Source organism: Rutidosis leptorrhynchoides, chromosome 8, assembly GCF_046630445.1.
Source record: "Rutidosis leptorrhynchoides isolate AG116_Rl617_1_P2 chromosome 8, CSIRO_AGI_Rlap_v1, whole genome shotgun sequence".
Taxonomy (NCBI): Eukaryota; Viridiplantae; Streptophyta; class Magnoliopsida; order Asterales; family Asteraceae; genus Rutidosis; species Rutidosis leptorrhynchoides.
In genome coordinates this window covers 256,049,363-256,074,259 of record NC_092340.1, presented here as the reverse complement: position 1 = coordinate 256,074,259, position 24,897 = coordinate 256,049,363, and the positions used below count along the sequence as shown (strand labels likewise).

Sequence of the window (24,897 nt, the reverse complement as noted above, 5' to 3'; positions counted from 1 at the left end):
TAGTGTAAGTCACACATGGATGGCCGATTTCTTGAAGTAATATTAAACAGATGGCTATAGTGGTTGTAAATTGCTTCTTTTATATCGTTGACATTTTCATTCCAAACACCATTAATCACGAGCCCTCGGATGTTGTTCTTGTTATACCTTCGACGAATAACATTATGAAAATAATTGGAGTTTTCATCACCTTCGAGTATCCACTTAATTCTTGCCTTTTGCCTAAGCATATTTGCTTTTGTTCTTTCTTTATCTAACCACGTTTTCCTTCTTTCCATTCACTCCAATCTTTCTTCATCTCTTAAAGTTCTCGACTCTGCCAAACTTTCCCATACATTCACTTTTGCTTTAAGATCAGCAATAACCTGATCCATATTATCGAAGGTCGATTTATTCCAATCTTTTAAGGCGGCTTTCACTCTTTTAAGTTTATTCCGAAACACGCAATCCATTCTATATGCATGTAACTCTTGACCCCACACATTTTGAATCAATTGAACCGCTTTAACATTGTCTAACCACTCATCAAAAAAGTGAAAAGGTTTCGGCCTGAAGTCTATGACACTATCTCTAAGTGCAATGGGGCAACGATCCGAGAATTTTCTTTTAAGCACAATAGTCGATAAGTCACTCCAAAGGTTTAAAAAATTTTCTGACGCTAGAAATCTATCTAACTTGCTCAACTTAAACCCATTGTCACATACACGTGTGAACTTTCTGCCACCTAACAAAATTTCGATCAACCCGTTGTTCGTGATGAAGTTGTTGAACCTAGTTGCACGAGTTAGACAAAAGTTGCTATTAAATCTTTCTTCTACATCTCTAACTTCATCGAAGTCCCCACACAATAACCAATTCAATTCAATATTTCTCATTAAATTTTCAAGTGAGCTCCACATACGTATCTTACCCGCATCGTCATGGGGTCCGTACGCATCTATAATTATTGATTCTTGCTGCGAATGTGCCCATTTTCCTTTCATTGCAATGAAGAATTCATCACAAATCGAGGAATCAACCACAAAGTTACAGGGGTCCCAAATTAACAAAATACCTCCTGTGAATCTAATTGCCTCCTTTTGTTTATACCTTAAATCATCTGACCACTATAACTTTGAGATCCAATAATCATTGACAGTTTTACTTTTGGTTTCCTAGAGAGCCAATATATCAGGTTTTTCAACTTTACATAAGTTCTTTACCCATCCAAACACACCTTTTTTCCCGAATCCTCTAATATTCAATGAGACAATCTTTATTTAAAACAGAATTGTTCGAATTATGATACATTACCTAATTACTGTGATTTTCCTGAGTTGTTACCCTCATGCCATCTCAGGCCCAACCTCTTCCCATACTCCAAAACTTCACTGGATTTCACAGAATTCGATTTGGAAGTTACTTGCCTTCTATCAGTGTTTCTGGATGAAGTGGTTGCATTCGAAGATTGAGATTTAGTTCCAGTCGAACTATGACCCTTTGCTCCTTCTTTCTTTTTCAGTTTGCTGACTTTGTCCGTAGGTATTTTTATTTTGGCATTTATCACACCCTTCCTTCTTCTTCTTCTTCTTCTGATTACTACCTAATCTTGCCAACGATTTCATTTTCATAATTCTTGAGGAATCTTTCTAGCTCCCAGGAGTTGATCGAATACAGTTGATACACGGGGTTGATGATGAACGGGATCGTTGTGAGGGGTTGGTTGAGGAATGTTTAGGCAGATTAGAGGGATTGATTGAGGAGTTTTTGGGGAGATTAGGTACGGGTTGTTTAGGGTCTGGATTGAGTGAAGGCTTATTGGAACATGAATTATTTATTTCAGGCACGCACGAGTTGATTAAGAAGGAGGAAGATGTTGAGATTGAACTTTCTTCGACGAGAGTGAGTTTGGAAATAGGGCTATAGTTAGAGCATGCCTAAAGTTGATTTACTTCATGAATGGATTTGGGTTGATTGTTCGTATGGGTTGACGGTTTAGCTTTGGATTGTGGTGATGAGCAGACACAAGTTTTGGGGTTTACGATATTGGGAGGTGATGGACTATCACGGGTTTTGGAATTGGGGATTGTAATGTCATAGTTTTGGTTACGAGGTGAGTCGGTAGAAGAGGAGATTTGACGATTGAGATTGATGTGTTTGTTTAGGTTACCTGTCCTGAATGTTTTGGTTGGTGAATCCTGGTGATGAGCACGAGTTTGTGAGCTTGGGCTTGGGTGAGAGGAGTTTAAGTTGAGTTTTGGATTATGAGTTTGAAGTGGGCTTGGGGAAGTGTGATTAGGGATCACGTTTAGGGTTAATATATGGTTCTGCTTTGTTAGGCTGGGATATGGGTTGGGAGGAGTATTTGAGGTGGGTTTAGTGGTTAGGATGTTAATGGGCTCAGCTTTGCCTGATTTTGGGCTAGGTGTGTTAGTGTTGCGAATGTTTATTTTGGGAGAATTTGGTGGGCTGGACCTGGAATTAATGTGTTTTAGGCTGGGGTTGACAGGGTAAGGTTTTTTAGGTGTAGGGTTACGTTCTGGTGATGAGATTTTGTTTATACGACAGCCTTTATTATCCATTTGTGTTTCCAAAACAACCTTTATATCTTCTCCATCATCATTTATGAGGCAGTTGTTTTTTTATGTTTTTTTGGGGTGTTTCAAAAAGTTGCTCGTGCACCCTGGGCCCCACGATGCAATCATGTTCACTTTTAGGGTTTTCCTCATTCCCCATACATGACCCTTGGTCTTCTAATCCTAATTTTCCATCTTTTCCACCATCGTCGGAATTCCTACCGGAAAATTCATCTTCATCGTTGCCATTGTACTCGAAATTAACTGGACTCTCATCCCCTGAACTAAAGGAGTCATCATCATCTTCTAAATTGAAATCATCGCCTCTATAGTCTACTTCATCATCTTCTGCTTCAATATTTGTTGTTATGGGGCTAGTAATTTCCTCATTATCCCAGATATTACCTTGTTCCTCCTTCTGAAAATTCACTTCTACCAACTCATTAAAATCTTCATAAACATTGACATGAACCACACTTTTTTGTGTTTAAGCATCACTTAATCATTTATTGTTTTTGATGTACCACACTTCACTAGTACTTTGCCAACCGTGAGATTTTGATTTTGATTTTCCAGAATGTCACAGTTCTCCATCTCAACAATAGACCCCCACCAATGTGCAATGGATCTAAAAGTGGATCCTTTTCAACAAGAGATTGGTACTCCCCTAATGGAGATCCACGTTAGCCTGCCTGCATTCAAGCAATTATCTTCCCAGTATCTTATATTCAGTAGCCAGCTTCTAATAGTGTGATTGGGATTGGAGACGATGTTTTTTACAGTTGATTCTGAATCAAGGATTACCATTAGTTGAAACCCACCAATATACTTTAATGAATAATTTATGAGACCATCAAGCTTGCATAGTTGGTCTGCCTTCTCCAACACATCATGCTGAATAACATCTCCAATAATGGCAGTCCTCAGCAAGTCAATGTTTGAATCTTCATCTTCAATCTACACCAATTTTGAACTGTTCCAGGATTTAGGAGGGTTATTTTGGTTTCGATTGTTGACCGTTTGTTGTCTTTTCCATTCCAACCTTCTTCTCAAATCTTCTTCTTCGTTATTTTTGGTAGATGTGCTTGAACTTCTCTTCTTATTTTTCACTAATTTTTCCCTTAAGTCTTCAACTGCTATATCCTTAAAACTTCGTCCATCTCTTACGTGGCTGTTTGCATTGAATCTGGGGTAGCTCATGTTTCTTTCAACATGCTCAGATCGATTCTACTTCTGCTCAGCTTCATATGGTTTCTTGTTTCTGTCAAAAGCTTTGAATACCTTGATTGGATTTGCACTAAATCTGATGTTTTCCAAAACCCTTAATAACCTTTCTTCATCGTTAACATCTCCAAAACGAACAAAAGCGAATCTTAAACCGTTTTAAGCCGGTTTCTGGCCATATACACATCACGAACTGAACTGATTTTTTTGAATAATTGCCAAAAATCGGTTGTCACCCAAATATTCAGAAAGTTAAAGAACATGTATGAAGTCAATCGAGAACCGTATGATATGTGAAATCGTAACTTAAAATAACTAGCTAAAAACTTAACAATTATCACACACTTACAGGAAACTATAACCCGATCATGCAGTAATCTATAAGTAATTGACCAGTTCGTTCCACAGAGAGCAGTTTAATGAAGATCTCAACACTAATAATTATCCTAGAATTCAGTTTAAAGGTTTGGTTTGCACTTCAATTCACGCAATTAACGTGAAGTAAAATGAAATGAATTAACAATAAAGATAAAACAGTGTTCACTTGAATGATTCACTACTAATATGGATTGTTCTTGCAATTATTACCGATCATTATGTTTTAAATATAGTTGTATGACTTTTCACAATGTTCTAATCAATCAAAGTTGGTAAACTCACATAAACTCACTTCAAGAGATTAAACTATATTTGATAGAAACTAATGAGATTTGATTTGGACTAAATTCACATTAAGTCCTAATTATCACAATCACTTGCAACAATTTCACTATCATGCAATTCACTAGTCTTTCAATTACCAATTAAATCAATGACACAATCACTTGAAATCACTTCTTTAATTGTCTAGATCACCTAAGTGTTGAAGCATAGATTGCATCTCAAATCTAACTCACGTTAAATGATTAACAACCTATGTAATTGAATTAAGAACTAAGAACATGCATAAGAATGGATCTTTAACCAAACACAATCAATTTCAATCATCAAAACATTAAATCCATAAGATAGAACAATCCAACATTTGTAGTTTCACATTCAAGCAAACACCAAACTGATTTAGCCTAGCATATTAAAGTAGCAAAGAACAATCAAACAATAAAAACTAAGAGTATTCATGATTACAATGATAAACTGATAATAAAAACTAGTACCAAACGTTATGATTAAATGAATAAAAGTAAATAATGAGCAAGTCTTCAATGGTAGGGTTTAGGTCTTCAAAGAACTCCTTAATTCGTAGCTGGAAAACTGCCTCTCTATTTAGGGTCAAAAACCTCGAGTATTTATAGTTAAAAAAGGTCACCAGTTCGAGCCCGCATCATGACCGCGATAACCCCATCGCGACCGGGATCCATCATCAGCATCGCGACCGCGATGCCCCTATTGCGACCGTGATTCACCCTTTTTTGAATTCTGCCAATCCCTGCTACCCTATTACAATCGGGACACCACCTATCACGGTCGTGATACCCTCCAGACTCAGGAAAACTTCATTTTCTTGCATCCAAACGTACTTTAAGCTCAAATATCACTAATTCTTAGAAATAATTCACCAAATCACTAACCTGAAGATCTCTGGAGCTATATTTATCATTTTAGCTCAATAAATAACAAAAGTCTTCACATTTCCTCGAATAAACAACAATAAACAACCGATATCGCGATGTAAAATATGTATAATTTGAGCGGTATCAAATCCCCCACAGTTGAACCTTGCTTTTCATCAAGCAAGTCTATCTTTAAATAAAATCAACTAATATAGGAATAAACAAACTTGGACAAGTCTTCAACAATTAAGAAATCAAGATATACCGATATCAATCTTTAGAAGCAATAAATCCATAACGCGTAGTCTTCAACATAACAAGCACAAGGTTCAAGTCTTCAACAAAACCATCAATTTAATCACCATTCAAGCGTAAATCTACCCATCACAACCATTTCCCCGGTCAAAGTCAACGCCCTCTTCGCAAAGGTCACCAAAACATCAATTATCAAATATGAAATTTAATAAACTCAAACTTCTGACCTCTTTGAATTTGACCAACTATGTAGGATTCACAGGATAGCCATCAACTTACCAAAATCAACTCAAAATCATTAACAAGACATAAATCATAAGCTCCAATCACCATGAAATTATAATGTAAAACCCCAAGAATGAACAAGAGTCATAAATATCATAAAAATTACCGTTCACCAAGGAATCTATTGTGTATAAGGTATACGTCTTCAAAAAGTATGTTCCTCTAATTATCCCGCTATGGCTATCCCTGTTTCACCTCCATGCCCCCAAAACACCAATGATCGTCAATTCCAAAATATAACCGTCAATTCCAAAATTTGGGTTAAGGTGGGTGCGCCAAAGCATAGGGGACTGGTTACCCCTATCTTTATGGTTAATCTGGGCATAGGATGACTGGCACTCATCAAGCTTTTTATCACAACTCTATGGTTTCTCTCATAGTAGGGCGAAAACATTAACGAAGGTTCGTGGAATTAGTGCCCCACGTGGCTAATTAAAAGGTCCATCAATTCCATGATTTGGCTTAAAATCCGGTGTGCATACAAGCCTTCCCGATTATGGGACAGCCACACGGGTAGTTACACTTAAGCGAACTACCTTGGGTGTAAATTTTTCGGAGGGTCTATTGCACGAAAGCTGAAAGACTTTACTTTCAAGCAATGATCTTTTGAAACAAACTGTACTTGTAAGACTTTACTTACAAGTTCGGAAGACTTTACTTCCTACGAACAACATGGGAGGACTCGATTCTCCCGGAAGTGTTCAAACACTTTTAATTTAATTTAAGGTCCTTGGACCCCACTTCCCATGCATCTAGCTTTTACGCTATTTTTAAGAAAATGTAAGAAGCAGATACTACATTTCCTTATTTTAAAGGTTACCATGGCTTTTGACCATGGTGTGCGTTGTCTAAGCAAATACTAGTACGAAGCCATTGCTCTTCCTAAAGAAGACAGCACTTTGTGAAGCTCAAGGCTCCTCTTCCCACAGTACGATACATCGGTATAATACATCGTGAAATGAAGTATTAACCAATGTCAGTATGAAATGATATAGATTAGGAAGTATCCTACACCAAGTAAGACGGGCATTCAGAAGACTTGACTTCCTTTATGGATGGACTTGAATCATCCTACAATTTGGATTTCTTTAAATCCTGGGAGACTTTGCTCCCTTTATTTTTCAAATGGAAGACTATGCTTCTTTATTATCTTTTTTTTAAACAAAAACTTAATCAAAAAGTCCATAAAATTTTCAAATTGGCGACAAATGTCCACGAGGATTTATCTCTCCCCCCCTCCCCACACACTTAAGATCATGTAATGCCCTCGTTTACATGAAATCAGATAATCAAAGATAAATTCGAGAGGACTATAGTGAAAAGCGAAAAGAAAAATAAAAACCCGAATTTTTAGATCTGCAGATCATGGAGAGACGGTGCACGATGGCGCTGAACTTACTGCTAGCATAAGAACTTCGGCATCCACTCAAACATCAATCACACAATAATCATCAAATTGCAATATAAGTTGCTGAACTTAATGCCAGTCTTTGAAATTAACAGCATGCGAATCATCCTAACCTGCAAATAAAATAAACCACGCATGCAAGGATGGGGTGGTACCACCGCGGTACCGAAACACCCCATCAAAATAACCAAATACATAGTTTTTAAAAATATCAAAAACAGTTATCCAAAATAGAAACAGACATAAATTAAAAATTGTCTTAACAACCACACATGCGCACACACGCGCCCTCGCTATTAACATCAAAGCTTCTCAAAAGAACCCCCAGAAGGACCCATCACTTGGCCCGGGGTTTTGCTGATCCTGGTGTTGTTGCTGAGACTGCTGGTGCTGCTGCTGCATCGTAAGCTGGTGGGCGGCTTGAGCTTGAGCAAGAGCCAAATCATAGCTATAAGAAGGGCGAGGTGAGCCTGGGCCCCCCAATCAATCCAACCGGGAGCAATTGGTTGAATGAAATTCTATGGGTCATGGCGATAAAGATCAAAGGAATGTTGAGTCCACTGTAAATTAGCACGAATACCCGCTTGATTATACCAAGTCTGTTCAAAACCCTTATCAACATGCTGATGAAGCAATCGGTTCTGCTCATCATAAAACTCCCGATCAACCCTACTACGATCATCAACATACTCTCGCATACCCGTAAACTGCCCCTCAGTATGCAATCTCATACCACAGAACTGGTTTGTAATAAAATCACAAGTCAAACCAGCACCACTCGAACTACCAGCCTCGGCCATCTCTACATCAGCAGCCGGAGACACATCCTCCTCTTCATCTGGATCTATCAAATCAGCTTCAGACTGAACATGCATACATGTATACTTACAAATCTTTTTCTTCTTTCTCACCAAAACTTTACAACCTTCATAAACCTAGGCACCAAGCGCTGTTGTACCCTCATTCTCAATCCTAGCTGGGTGAATACGCCTAACATGCAGAGGCGTTAACGAAAGACCAAGGAACTCAGCAATTAAAGTAGCATAAACACCACCACTTAACGGATTGTTGGGCTTAAGATTATGACCCTGCTCGCAAAGAGACTTAACGACCCCATAAGGAATATTAACCGCTTCCTCATCCCGCAAATGATTAAGATAAAACAAATCAGTAATGCTGACTTTCTCTGTATTTTGCCATCTCTGATTAATGGTATTAGCAATAAATCGCTGGATGATACGAAGACGATTATCTTTTATCAATGTGTAGGAGCTGCTACTCGGTTTGTAACTATGCTTATGAGTCATGTTGTACCAAGTTACCTCATGCTGAAATGAATTAGTGAAACGCTTACACCTAGTAAGATAGTAACGTAAGGTATCTTCATCCACCCTGGCATCTTCATAAAATCATAAGTGCATTAGCCATGTCCATAATAGTCATGGTGCGTATTTGACCACCTAACTGAAAACTTAATAACACATCATCATAACGTACGGCAGTTGAGACAAAATGAGCAGTTGAGAAAAACTTCAAACACCACACTTTGTAGATCTGACGATCCAGGTTAAAGAACTCATACCAATCACTAAAACCAATACGTTCCCCAGGACCTACCCTATACTGTTGAACCAACATTTCACGTACCTCCTCAGCTAAACCAACCTCCTTAAGAGATTCCCAATCAGGATAACGCATAGATATAAACTTACGGTCCTCTAATTCAGTTAACACATCCATCCATTCCTTATAATTTTCATTACTACGCTCCCAAACCAAGTAAGGATGCAAATCCCTAGGGAGCTTATGAGCCCTTAGATGAACGGGTGCCATTGGTACACTTTGTGAAGTACTAGGTCTTTTCGTTCCCTTTGTCTTTGGAGACATGATTAATGATGGATTTGATGTTGAATTGAAGTGAAAATCGATTAGGGTTTAGTGTGGGAGTTCAAAAAATTTGGCAGGTGTATGTGTATGTGCGTGTTTTTGAAACCAAAACAGTAATTAATATTAAAAAACGAATTTGAGCTGGGCCCGAATTGCGGTCGCGATGGGGGTATCACGGTCGCGATAAACACAGACCTGGTACCAGTTTTTTCTAACACCTGGATTGCGGTCGCGATGAGCTGTATCCTGGTCGCGATGAACCACGTATCTGATAGTCAAAATTTCTGTCACCTAACCGCGGTCGCGATGGGACATATCCTAGTCGCGATACATCTCCCAGCTTTTTTTTTCTTTTTTCAAAGTTTTATACTTTTTATGGTTTTTCTGTTTTAAGAACGTATACAAAAATAAAAATTAAAAAAAAACTTACATATGAATAAAAGGTACAGATGTGAACATTTATTATAGAGTCTATCACACGACTCGTACCCACATTAGTTAACTCCTCGGGTAAAGGGTGATGTCATCATACTTATCAACAACAACTCCATCAAAATAGAGTTTAAGACGATGACCATTCACCTTAAATGTATTGCCGTTCCCTATTAACTCAACATAACCTGTCAGAAATGCTCTCTTGACTTCATAAGGTCCAGTCCAACGGGACTTCAACTTTCCGGGGAAAATTTAAACCGCGAATTAAAAACAAGAACCTTATCCCCCGGAGCAAACTCCTTCTTATCCCTTAAACGGGCATCATGCCAACGTTTAGTCTTTTCTTTATATAAAACGGAGCTTTCATATGCGTTTAACCTTAATTCATCCAACTCATTTAATTGCAACATCCTACTTTCACCTGCTTTCTCTAAATCCATATTACAATTTTTTAACGCCCAATATGCTCTGCGTTCTAATTCCACCGAAAGATGGCACGCTTTTATGTAGACAAGTCGAAATGGAGTGGCTCCTATAGGTGTTTTGAATGCAGTTCGGAAGGCTCACAATGCGTCATCTAATTTGTGTTGCCAAATTTTTGGATTATCATTAACCATTTTTTCGAGAATACGTTTTAGAGCACTATTAGTATTCTCCACTTGCCCGCTCATTTGTGGGTGATAAGCGGTGGAGAATCTATGACTAACACCATACTTTTTAACACCTTTTCAAAGAGGTTGTTAGCAAAATGGGTGCCACGATCGGAAATGAGCACCCTTGGAATTCCAAAGCGCGCAAAGAGACTTTTTAAGAAGTTCACCACGACCCGTGCATCATTAGTGGGTAGAGCTTTGGCCTCCGCCCACTTAGACACATAATCTATAACTACTAAGATATATTTTCAGTTATGAGAACTCGGGAAAGGACCAATAAAGTCAATTCCCCATACATCAAAAACTTCACACACTTGGAAGCCGGTTTGAGACATCTCATCACATTTTGTAATTGTGCCCATTCTTTGGCATGCATCACAAGTGTGACAAATGCATGAGCGTCCTTAAAGATGGAGGGCCAATAAAAACCCGAATCAAAAACTTTCTTAGAGGTATGGTTTGGTCCATGGTAACCACTGGTGGGACCTTGATGACAATGCTCAAGAATTTGCTGAGCTTCCTTACCATACACACACTGGCGAATCACTTGATCCGCACAAACTCGAAAGAGATGGGGGTGATCCCAAAAGTAATATTTCAAATCCGCGAAGAATTTCTTCTTTTGCTGATAAAAAAATCCTTTCTGAAGAACACCTGAGGCTAAATAGTTTGCGTAATCAGCAAACCACAGAATTTCCGAGTCATTATCGACCCGCATTAAGAATTCATCAGGAAATGTGTCTTTAATATCCAACTCATTTATCTTTTCCAAATTAGGATTTTCAAGTCGAGATAAATGGTCAGCAGCGAGATTCTCGGCCCCCTTTTTATCACGAATCTCAATATCAAATTCTTGCAACAGAAGAACCCAATGCATGAGACGTTGCTTGGCATCTTGTTTAGAAAAAAGATACTTAAGGGCCGAGTGGTCAGTATAGACTATGGTCTTGGACAACACCAAATAGGGACAAAATTTATCAAATGCGAAGACAACCGTGAAGAGCTCTTTCTCAGTTGTGGTATAATTAATCTGAGCTCCAATTAGCGTCCTACTCGCATAGTAAATTGGACAAAAATGATTATCGTGGCATTGTCCTAAGACGGCTCCTAACGCATAATCGCTTGCATCACACATAAGCTCAAAAGGTAAGCTGAAATCCGGTGATACAATTATAGGAGCTTGTGTAAGCTTGGTTTTCAAGATGGAGAAGGTTTTCTTGTAATCATCATTAAAATCAAAAGGGGTGTCCTTTTCAAGAAGTTTGGTCATGGGGCGAGCGATTTTTGAAAAGTCTTTTATGAAACGCCTATAGAAACCCGCATGACGAAGGAAACTACGAATGGCCTTGACATTTGATGGTTCAGGTAATTTAGGTATGACCTCTAATTTGGCTTGGTCTACCTTAATCCCTGTACGAGATATTTTATGCCCAAGAACGATGCCTTCTTTTACCATGAAGTGGCACTTTTCCCAATTTAAGACCAAATTGGCCTTCTCACATCGAATTAGCATACGTTCAAGATTAGAAAGGCAAGCATCAAAGGAGTTCCCAAAGATGGAAAAGTCGTCAATAAAGACTTCCATACACTCCTCGATCATGTCATGAAAAATCACCATCATGCACCTTTGAAAAGTTCCAGGTGCATTGCATAACCCAAAAGGCATGCGGTGATAAGCGAAAGTACCAAACGGACAAGTAAAAGTTTTCTTGTCCAGATCTTGGGGGTCAATGGGAATATGAAAATACCCGTAGAATCCATCTAGGAAGCAGTAGAATTCCTTTGCCGCTATTCGTTCAAGCATTTGATCGATAAATGGCAGCAGAAAGTGATCCTTTCTCGTGGCTTCCTTTAAACGACGATAGTCTATACAAACTCTCCAACCCGTAACCGTGCGCGTAGGAACAAGTTCGTTCTTTTCGTTAAGCACAACGATTGTACCCCCCTTTTTAGGCATGACTTGGACATGGCTCACCCATGGGCTGTCAGAGATTGGGTAAATTAACCAGCGTCAAGTAACTTGACTACCTCCTTTTTAACAACATCCTTCATATTCGGGTTCAGCCTCTTTTGCCTTTAGACAACGGGTTTGTACTCGTCCTCTAAGAGGATTTTATGAGTGCAAAAGGAGGGGTTAATGCCCGGAATGTCAGTTGTTTTCCAGGTTATCGCCTTCTTGTGAGCCTTTAGAAGATTAATCAACCTACCCTTTTGATCACTGGAAAGGGTAGAAGAAATGATTACTAGTAATTGTGACGTACCTTGAAGATAAGCATACTCTAAATGCTCAGGGAGTTTCTTAAGTTCAAGTATGGGTGGTTCTTCCAAGGAGGTTTTAATTCGGAACTTATCCTCCTCCTTGATTTCCTCAACTGGTTCCTCCTTTGTGTGATCTTCTTCATCACTTGATTCATCATTTGCATCCGCTTTCATCAAGTATTCAAATTCAGCACCTAAATCAAAGTCATTACTACCATCTGTGAGGACAAAACCTGTGGTATCAATCTCCAACAATTCCTGCAAGTCATGCTCAACACACAAATCTATAACATCAAGTTGAAAACAAGTATCATCATCAGTGGATTTGGGTTGTTTAATGACCTTGTCTACGTGAAAAATCACTCTTTCGTCGCCTACACCTATGCTAAGTTGGTTCTGTTGGACATGAATAATAGCATCAGTGGTGTTTAGGAAAGGACGACCTAGAATGATTGGGACCTTAGTGTCCTCTTTCATTTCAAGCACTACAAAATCGGCCGGAAAGACTAATGGTTCCTTGTTTGGACAAGGGTGGCTAACTCTTACTATCAAGTCTTTGGCTATACCTATGGGAGTGTCGAATGAATGGTTAGCCAAACAGATTCCCATTCTAGTTGGTTTCAAGTCTCCTAGGCCATGTTTCAAATACAACGAATAGGGCATTAAATTAACACTCGCCCCTAAGTCGGCTAGTGCATCGTACACTACCGAGTTACCTAGTAAACAAGGAATGATAAAACTACCTGGATCTCCAAAATTTGGAGGTAGCTTTTGCTTTTGCAAAATGGCCGAACATGCCTCGTTGAGGAATGTGGCCGAAACTTCTTGATACTTACCTTTCGAAGAGATGAAATCCTTCAGAAACTTCTCGTAGTTAGGCATTCCTCTAATAACTTCCGCCAACGGCATGTTAATGCTAATCTGATTAATCATATCCAAGAACTTCTTGTACTGGTTTGCCAGCTTATCTTTCTTTAGCGCTTTAGGATATGGGATCGGCGCTTTGGACACCTTCAATGGCGGTTTAGTTATGATTTTCGGTGGATCATTTTCCTTTTGCTCCTGAGCTTTTGGCTCAGCATCCTTAGAACTTTCATCTTTTAACTCCTCTTCAATTGGTACCTGCAAAATAGTAGGAGAAATAATAGCACCAAACCACTCCGAGTGGTTATGACATTCACTTGCTCATTTCTAACCGGTCCTTTGTTGTTCGGATTGGACTTTGTGTTAGAAGGGAGAGTACCCGGTGGTCTCTTCGATAAAGACTGAGCGATATGGCCTACATGACGTTTCAGATTCTGAATTGAGGCCTGTTGACTCCTAACTTACTACTTTGTCAACTCACCATCCTGTCTCAAAGCAGTAATGCTCTCATTAGTTTTCATGATAAAACCCCTTAATAATTCATCCAACGGAGGCATCTTATTTTTTGGCTATTGTACTGGTTGTATCGGTTGCTGAAAATTTCAAGGCGGGGCTTGCTGATTTCTGTTGTTAAACTCAGGCGGCCTGTACGGATATACCTTCTGATTGCCTTGATAAACCTGATTACCACTTTGATAATTGTTACCACCTGAATTACCCGCTTGGTTGAAAAACTGTCTCCCACCCGGAAATTCACTAAGAGCAAAATCACCCTTTTTAACAAAACCCTGATAATTAGCATGTTCCTCCATTGACGCTTGATCACAATTTTTCGTCAGATGCGGTCCCTGACATAACTCACAACCAACCTTTATAGCGTGCATTTCTTTAGTCATAGACTCCATCTATCTCTTAAAAGTTGCAAGTTGAGCTTTTACTGAAGCAAGCTCGTCACTAGTTTCGGTACTAGCAACATGAGAAGAGCGAGAGACATCCATTTCTTGATGCCAATCATATGAATACGTAGCAGTTTCGGAGATAATTTCATAGGCTTCATTCGGAGTCTTTTTCATCAAAGAACCACCTGCAGCAATATCAATTTCTTTCCTTGTCGGCATATTAACACCCTTGTAGAAAATCTGGACCTTATTGAAGTTGTTCAACCCGTGTTGAGGACAACTACGTAACATTTTACCAAACCGTGTCCATGCATCATAAGGTGTTTCATGTGGCTTCTGAACAAAGTGATTGATGTTACTTTGCAATTTAGCAGCCTTAGAAGCTGGAAAGAAAGGCTGCAAAAACTTATCTTCCATCGTAGTCCAACTATTAATCTCACCTTCGGGCAATGATTCTAACCAATCCTTGGCGTCATCTTTTAAAGACCAAGGAAAAAACCCTCAAATAGATAATTGTATCCGCGACATTTGCAATTTTGAACAGGTTGCAAATACTTTTGAAATTCCGAAGATGCTCGAATGCATCCTCTTTCGGTGTACCCCTGAATTGACATTGGTGAGTTATCATATTAAGAATCTGTCCTTTGACCTCAAAATCCGTAGTGACTGGCGGTTGCCTAATAGCATATCCGTTACCAGCCCTAGTAGCTTTCATAATTGCTTCCATAGTCTGACCTGCTGCTCCTTCAGCCATGTTAACTTCTTCCTTAATATACACAAAAATCCGGAATATAAAAAGGTAATTCAGCGAAGCCTTCGGCGATTTCCTATTCTTCTTTAGCTTTGCTGCGTGTATAGTAAACTCTAGACGGTTCCAGAGTTATTGGTACCTAACCTGTAATCACACCACAACAAAACCACGCTTAAAATCAAAATAAAAAATAAATGACAGAAAAATAACTTTTGCAAAAATTGCTTCTCACAAAAGGATCGAATAATCAAAAGCAAACATAAAATCCCAAATTAGAATAGCTCCCCGGCAGCGCCGCCAAAAAGTTGATATGTGAAATCGTACTTTAAAATAACTAGCTAAAAACTTAACAATTATCACACACTTACAGGAAACTATAACCCGATCATGCAGTAACCTATAAGTAATTGACCAGTTCATTCCACAGAGAGCTGTTTAATCAAGATCTCAACACTAATAATTATCCTAGAATTCAGTTTAAAGGATTGGTTTGTATTTAAATTCACGCAATTAACGTGAAGTAAAATGAAATGAATTAACAATAAAGATAAAACAGTGTTCACTTGAATGATTCACTACTAATATGGATTGTTCTTGCAATTATTACCGATCATTATGTTCTAAATATAGTTGTATGACTTTTCACAAAGTTCTAATCAATCAAAGTTGGTAAACTCACATAAACTCACTTCAAGAGATTAAACTATATTTGATAGAAACTAATGAGATTTGATTTGGACTAAATTCACATAAAGTCCTAATTATCACAATCACTTGCAACAATTTCACTATCATGCAATTCACTAGTCTTTCAATTACCAATTAAATCAATGACACAATCACTTGAAATCACTTCTTTAATTGTCTAGATCACCAAGTGTTGAAGCATAGATTGCATCTCAAATTTAACTCACATTAAATGATTAACAACCTATGTAATTGAATTAAGAACTAAGAACATGCATAAGAATGGATCTTTAACCAAACACAATCAATTTCAATCATCAAAAAATTAAATCCATAAGATAGAACAATCCAACATTTGTAGTTTCACATTCAAGCAAACACCAAACTGATTTAGCCTAGCATATTAAAGTAGCAAAGAGCAATCAAACAATAAAAAATAAGAGTATTCATGATTACAATGATAAACTGATAATAAAAACGAGTATCGAACGTTATGATTAACTGAATAGAAGTAAATAATGAGCAAGTATTCAATGGTAGGGTTTAGATCTTCAAAGAACTCCTTAATTCGTAGCTGGAAAAATGCCTCTCTCTTTAGGGTTAAAAACTTCGAGTATTTATAGTTAAACAAAAAGTCACCAGTTCGAGCCCGCATCGCGACCGCGATAACCCCATCGCGACCGGGATCCATCATCAGCATCGCGACCGTGATGCCCATATAGTGACCGTGATTCACCCTTTTTCGAATTCTGCCAATCCCTGCCAACCTATTACGACCGGGACACCACCTATCACGGTCGTGATACCCTCCAGACTCAGCAAAACTTCATTTTCTTGCATCCAAACGTACTTTAAGCTCAAATATCACTAATACTCAGCAAGAAATCACCAAAACACTAACCCGAAGACCTCTGGAGCTATATTTATCATTTTAGCTCAATAAATAACAAAAGTCTTTACATTTCCTCGAATAAACAACAATAAAGAACCGATATCGCGATGTAAAATATGTATAATTTGAGCGATATCACCGTAGAACCTCAAGTAACCGTTCCTAGAGTCACCATTCATCCGATTAGTGTTGTAGTTCATTTATTCTAATCTAGTTAAGTAAAACAATATGTTTGTAAAAAGAAAGACAAGTTTCTTAGTTGGAATTTGGGTTCCATGGGTCATTAAACTAAATGACTTTAACATTTACATTACATTGAACTGTTTCGTTTAAACAAACCCGTGATACCATGAGTCATTTCACTAGTTATAATTACAAATGATTATTGGTAACATATTTCTTAATTATTCTTTTTAATAAAAGGGTAACATATAAGATCATAATATTATCACTTTTTTCATTACTCAAGAAAAAATGGGAAATTGATTAAAATACACTTTTTCTAAACTTTTATAACAAAATACACTTTTTTTAAAAAAAAAATTGCCAATTTACACTATCAGGGCGATCAAGATTTTGGCCGACCACCCGTATTACATAGTTGACTGCATAGTCGACCAACTCTAAGAAGGTGGTCGACCGACCATTACAAGGTAGTCGACCACTCTTATTCGAACAAAAATTTGGTCGACTACCATTATAACATGGTTGACTACGTAGTCGACCAACACTAACAAGGTGGTTGACCAATCATTACAAGGTTGTCGACCAAAATAATAAAACAAAAAAAAATTCCCAAAAATCTATTTATCTATTTTTCCACGTTTATGATTGGTTAAATCATTACACCGCACAACGTCGCCGCCCTATAACCACCACCGCATTTTAGTTCTCCGACTTCAACATGACGGCATTGAGTGTCAATCAGATATGAGATCATCTAATCTCTGATAATTCAACTGCGGTGTTAATCAATGTCATCATAATTAAATCCAATTTCAGCTCAAAAACACTAATTACATCAATCGCAGTTTTAGTTTCAACAATTATTTCATCGGCACAATGAATGGTTCTTTTGATGCTAAGAATGAATATAAAATTAATTGACAATGCGAAATACGGAAAAATTGCTGGAAATTCCACCGCCGTTGGAGAAACCATTGTCTGGAGATTGTTGTGGTAGCGGATGTGTACGGTGTGTCAAGCTTGTATTATGAAGAACTTGAAGAGTATAATAAGCTTCTTAGTGGAGAATCTGAATCTAAGGTTTAACTAAATATTTTGCTCAAAGTTTTATATTATTATTCCTTGATTTAATTAATTACATTGTATATCTTCGTTGTACTATTTATGAATTAGCAAGGTACCAGATCTATTTTTTACAAATGAATCCATTTTAATGGTTTTTTTTTATTTTGGTCGACCACCTTGTAATGATTGATCTCACCTTGTTAGTGTTGGTCAACTACGTAGTCAACCATGTTATAATGGTAGTCGATCAAATTTTTGTTCGAATAAGAGTGGTCGACCACCTTGTAATGGTCGGTCGACCACCTTGTTAGAGTTGGTTGACTACGCAGTCAACCATGTTATAATAGTAGTCGACCAAAATCTTGCTCGCCCTCATGGTGTAAAATGGCATTTTTTTTTTTTAAAAAAGTGTATTTTGTTATAAAAGTTTAAAAAAAAATGTATTTTAGTCAACATCCTAGAAAAAATATTTGACATCAATTTTATAATGTAAATTATTTTTACAAAATATAAAATTATGGTAAACATGGTTAACTATTGGCCACGTAGACACCATGTCACCATCTCATAAAATTTAATGAGCTCGCAATTATGTCATAGTCTTCTTAGGCCACTCCCTATCTTATACTCCTTTGACAGAACTTCTCTCCTCCACATCAACGCCATATCATTACAAAAACTTTAACATTTCTTTCTTTTAATCCCTCCCTATCTTACACTAATATAAAAGCATTACAATAATAAATAAATAAAAAGGTTTACATAAAAAAGTTCACATTAATATAAAAGCATTACAATAATAAATAAAAAAGTTCACATAAAATAAAAAATATTACATAATTAAATAAAAAAAACTAACTACTCGAGAGGTGTGGTGTTATCGTCTTCGTTTTCGCGATATTTTTGAAGAATTTGTTGGTCTTTTTTTATTAATAGAAAATTGTTGTTGTGAATAATATGGATTCATGTTTTGATATTTTTGTTGAAATGGTATTTGTTGTTGAAATGGTAGTTGTAGTGGTTGAACAAATTATAATTGTTGTTGAAATGGTAGTTGTTGCGATTGAATAAATTGTTGTTCTTGAGAAAAACTTGTTTGGCTTGAGGATGAATTATTTGCTTGATTCGATGACGAATGATTTGGTGACGGGATTGGATTGTCTATCAAATGGTTGATGAAATCATTGTTTTGAGACATCTTTTTGAAGTAATTGTGTGAAATGAGTGTTGAGAGAGTGTGAAATGGTAGTGATGGTAGAGTAAAATGTGTTGATATATATATATATATATATATATATATATATATATATATATATATATATATATATATATATATATATATATATATATTGATAGTGCTCCAAATGAACATATATTTAGTATCAATATCCTTCTAATATGTAAAGCTTTTAGTTGCAATTGTTCTATTTTATGTAATATTCGTTTAAATAAATAAGTGCGAAGACAAAATAAGAAAATGACGATTTGAAGACGCAAATGACCAAAAAGCTCAAATGTACAAGATATAATTTAAGTGGTTCAATTTAATGATGAGAAACGTCTAAAAATTACAAGAGTGCAAGCCGCGAAACGCAAAGTACAAGATATCTCCGCGTACGAAAGGACGTTCGAAAATCCGGAACCGGGACCTGAGCCAACTGTAGTGACCCGAACTTTTCCATGTTTATATATATTAATTTAGATTGGTGTTTACATGATTAAATGTTTCCAACATGTTAAGCAATCAAACTTGTTAAGACTTGATTAATTGAAATAGGTTTCATATAGACAATTGACCACCCAAGTTGACCGGTGATTCACGAACGTTAAAACTTGTAAAAAACTATATGATGACATATATATGGTTATATATATAGTTAACATGATATTATGATAAGTAAACATATCATTAATTATATTAACAATGAACTACATATGTAAAAACAAGACTACTAACTTAATGATTTTGAAACGAGACATATATGTAACGTTTATCGTTGTAACGACATTTAATGTATATATATCATATTAAGAGATATTCGTACATCATAATATCATGATAATATAATAATTTAAAATCTCTTTTGTTATTATAAACATTGGGTTAACAACATTTAACAAGATCGTTAACCTAAAGGTTTCAAAACAACACTTACATGTAACGACTAACGATGACTTAACGACTCAGTTAAAATGTATATACATGTAGTGTTTTAATATGTATTTATACACTTTTGAAAGACTTCAATACACTTATCAAAATACTTCTACTTAACAAAAATGCTTACAATTACATTCTCGTTCAGTTTCATCAACAATTCTACTCGTATGCACCCGTATTCGTACTCGTACAATACACAGCTTTTAGATGTATGTACTATTGGTATATACACTCCAATGATCAGCTCTTAGCAGCCCATGTGAGTCACCTAACACATGTGGGAACCATCATTTGGCAACTAGCATGAAATATCTCATAAGATTACAAAAATATGAGTAATCATTCATGACTTATTTACATGAAAACAAAATTACATATCCTTTATATCTAATCCATACACCAACGACCAAAAACACCTACAAACACTTTCATTCTTCAATTTTCTTCATCTAATTGAACTCTCTCAAGTTCTATCTTCAAGTTCTAAGTGTTCTTCATAAATTCCAAAAGTTCTAGTTTCATAAAATCAAGAATACTTTCAAGTTTGCTAGCTCACTTCCAATCTTGTAAGGTGATCATCCAACCTCAAGAAATCTTTGTTTCTTACAGTAGGTTATCATTCTAATACAAGGTAATAATCATATTCAAACTTTGGTTCAATTTCTATAACTATAACAATCTTATTTCAAGTGATGATCTTACTTGAACTTGTTTTCGTGTCATGATTTTGCTTCAAGAACTTTGAGCCATCCAAGGATCCATTGAAGCTAGATCCATTTTTCTCTTTTCCAGTAGGTTCATCCAAGGAACTTAAGGTAGTAATGATGTTCATAACATCATTCGATTCATACATATAAAGCTATCTTATTCGAAGGTTTAAACTTGTAATCACTAGAACATAGTTTAGTTAATTCTAAACTTGTTCGCAAACAAAAGTTAATCCTTCTAACTTGACTTTTAAAATCAACTAAACACATGTTCTATATCTATATGATATGCTAACTTAATGATTTAAAACCTGGAAACACGAAAAACACCGTAAAACCGGATTTACGCCGTCGTAGTAACACCGCGGGCTGTTTTGGGTTAGTTAATTAAAAACTATGATAAACTTTGATTTAAAAGTTGTTATTCTGAGAAAATGATTTTTATTATGAACATGAAACTATATCCAAAAATTATGGTTAAACTCAAAGTGGAAGTATGTTTTCTAAAATGGTCATCTAGACGTCGTTCTTTCGACTGAAATGACTACCTTTACAAAAACGACTTGTAACTTATTTTTCCGACTAGAAACCTATACTTTTTTTTGTTTAGATTCATAAAATAGAGTTCAATATGAAACCATAGCAATTTGATTCACTCAAAACGGATTTAAAATGAAGAAGTTATGGGTAAAACAAGATTGGATAATTTTTCTCATTTTAGCTACGTGAAAATTGGTAACAAATCTATTCCAACCATAACTTAATCAACTTGTATTATATATTATGTAATCTTGAGATACCATAGACACGTATACAATGTTTCGACCTATCATGTCGACACATCTATATATATTTCGGAACAACCATAGACACTCTATATGTGAATGTTGGAGTTAGCTATACAGGGTTGAGGTTGATTCCAAAATATATATAGTTTGAGTTGTGATCAATACTGAGATACGTATACACTGGGTCGTGGATTGATTCAAGATAATATTTATCGATTTATTTCTGTACATCTAACTGTGGACAACTAGTTGTAGGTTACTAACGAGGACAGCTGACTTAATAAACTTAAAACATCAAAATATATTAAAAGTGTTGTAAATATATTTAAATATATCTTGAACATACTTTGATATATATGTATATATTGTTATAGGTTCGTGAATCAACCAGTGGCCAAGTCTTACTTCCCGACGAAGTAAAAATCTGTGAAAGTGAGTTATAGTCCCACTTTTAAAATCTAATATTTTTGGGATGAGAATACATGCAGGTTTTATAAATGATTTACAAAATAGACACAAGTACGTGAAACTACATTCTATGGTTGAATTATCGAAATCGAATATGCCCCTTTTTATTAAGTCTGGTAATCTAAGAATTAGGGAACAGACACCCTAATTGACGCGAATCCTAAAGATAGATCTATTGGGCCTAACAAACCCCATCCAAAGTACCGGATGCTTTAGTACTTCGAAATTTATATCATATCCGAAGGGTGTCCCGGAATGATGGGGATATTCTTATATATGCATCTTGTTAATGTCGGTTACCAGGTGTTCACCATATGAATGATTTTTATCTCTATGTATGGGATGTGTATTGAAATATGAAATCTTGTGGCCTATTATTATGATTTGATATATATAGGTTAAACCTATAACTCACCAACATTTTTGTTGACGTTTTAAGCATGTTTATTCTCAGGTGATTATTAAGAGCTTCCGCTGTCGCATAGTTAAATAAGGACGAGATTTGGAGTCCATGCTTGTATGATATTGTGTAAAAACTGCATTCAAGAAACTTATTTTGTTGTAACATATTTGTATTGTAAACCATTATGTAATGGTCGTGTGTAAACAGGATATTTTAGATTATCATTATTTGATAATCTACGTAAAGCTTTTTAAAACCTTTATCTATGAAATAAAGGTTATGGTTTGTTTTAAAAATGAATGCAGTCTTTGAAAAACGTCTCATATAGAGGTCAAAACCTCGCAACGAAATCAATTAATATGGAACGTTTTTAATCAATAAGAACGGGACATTTCAGTTGGTATCCGAGCGTTGGTCTTAGAGAACCAGAAAATTTGCATTAGTGTGTCTTATCGAGTTTGTTAGGATGCATTAGTGATTCTGGACTTCGACCGTGTTTTCTTTAAAAATGATTGCTTAACATTTTTGTTGGAAACTATATATTTTAACATATGAATATTATGTGATATATTAATCTCTTAACGTGTTTGATATTATGTGATAGATGTCTACCTCTAGAACAAGTCCCATTGACTCACCTAATAATAATGAAGAGTCAAATGTAAATTAGAATGATTTGTGGACTGATTCACAAGTTCCCGAAGAGGAACCGGAAGAAGAGTCGGAACCGGAAGAAGAATCGGAACCGGAAGAAGAATCGGAACCGGATGAAGAAATAGAACCGGTGGGGGAAATAATAAAACGGTTAAGTAAAAGAAAATCCTCAACCAACCGACCAAAGTTAATTATGGTCAATGGTGTTTCCACCAAGGAAGCAAAATATTGGGAGGATTACCAATTCTCCGATGAATCGGATTCCGACGAGAATTCCGATGATGTTATAGAAATTACCCCAACTGAATTTAAAAAGGCAAAAGAAAATAATAAGGGAAAGGGCATAAAAATAGAGAAATCTAATTCCAACCCCGATGAACTTTATATGTATCGTCAACCCCCGAAGTCCTTAAGTTGTAACAATGACCCGGGAACCTCTAAACCACCAGGTTTTTCTAAACCAATGTGGACAACGACGGCTCGTATTAGGGGAACATCATATATCCCTAGAAACTTGGCAAAACGAACCAAAACCGAAGAAGAAGAAACGAGCGAGTCGGAATAAGATAGTTGTATTCGTGTGGTGTAATATATGGAATATGGTGTTCTTATGCTTTATGATATATGTAAAAATTGCTTGTATTAATAAGTATTTTTTTTATGAATCTAACTCTTGTCTATTTTACAGTTTAAAAACACAAAATGGATAGACAACCCAATATTTTAAGAGACCTACCCGGAGACATGATTGATGAAATCTTGTCTAGAGTCGGCCAGAATTCTTCGGCACAACTATTTAAGGCGAGATCAGTTTGTAAGACATTCGAAGAACGTTCCAAGAATGTCTTGGTTTATAAGAGACTTTCGTTTGAAAGATGGGGGATATCACATTGGGAAACCCATAAGTTACGATGTGTTTACTTTGACGCATATATTGCGGGGAACCCAAATGCTATTTTACGCAACGGGTTAAGAAATTATTTTGACTCAATATATCCGAATATTGGACTTCGTGATTTAGAAAAAGCGGCTAACATGCAACATAAAGAAGCATGTTATGCTTACGGATTAGTAATGTTCGCTTCTCACCAAAGTGAGAACAAGAACATCGGGCTACAACTATTAAACAAAACGTTTCCACAAGTGACGGAGTCGGTAATTGGGGTAAGAAATGAGGTTTTTAGATTATTACGGGACTGTTGGACATTACGTAACCCTCGTCCCTTTGACGACGCTACAACACGCTGTCTTATCAACGGCCATAACGGTTATGTTGCACAAGACCAAGGATGGGAAGTAGTCCTAGTAAAACCAGAATGCATGACTTGTTTCTGGACGTATGAATTACGTGTCTTTATTGCCTTTGCTGAACGACTTGTGTACTAGCTAGAATTATCTTCACAACTATCTTGTATCAAAGTTATTGTGTGCTATATTTCATGCTTTATGTAAAATAAGCGGTATTGTAAGTTTGTAAAATATTGTATAAAAGTTTGAACGCGAAATATTATTATAATCAGTTTTTCATATAGAATTGTAGTAGTTGAATTGTATATTAGCTACTAAGTATGAACTTAACGGGTAGATACTACCCGAATTTAAACTTATAAAACGCTAATATGAAGAAAAAGCTTTTATAAATGAGTTCATATTATGCTACGAAATACTATTAACTACTCTTAATATTCTGTATGATTAACTTGTTCCATTTAACTATTTTGAAGGAAATGGCACCGACTACTCGACACACCGTGAATATGAATGAAGAGGAATTCCGTACTTTTCTAGCTTCAAACATAGCCGCAGTACAGGCTGTGCTACATACCAACAATAACCTTGGATCTAGCAGTACAGGAAATCG

At 36.3% G+C, this 24,897-nt stretch overlaps 1 protein-coding gene across 1 annotated transcript; it reads right to left on the bottom strand.

Moving 5' to 3' along the window:
- Positions 1-278: 278 nt before the first annotated feature.
- Positions 279-983, bottom strand: LOC139864131 (uncharacterized). The gene has a single exon (XM_071852718.1). The coding sequence runs from the start codon at positions 981-983 to the stop codon at positions 279-281; it is 705 nt and encodes a 234-aa protein (XP_071708819.1).
- Between the last annotated feature and the right edge of the window lie 23,914 nt (positions 984-24,897).

Bases quoted from the DNA above. Each gene is read 5' to 3' on its own strand.
- LOC139864131 (XM_071852718.1), bottom strand. From the start codon at position 983: ATGAAAGGAAAATGGGCACATTCGCAGCAAGAATCAATAATTATAGAT.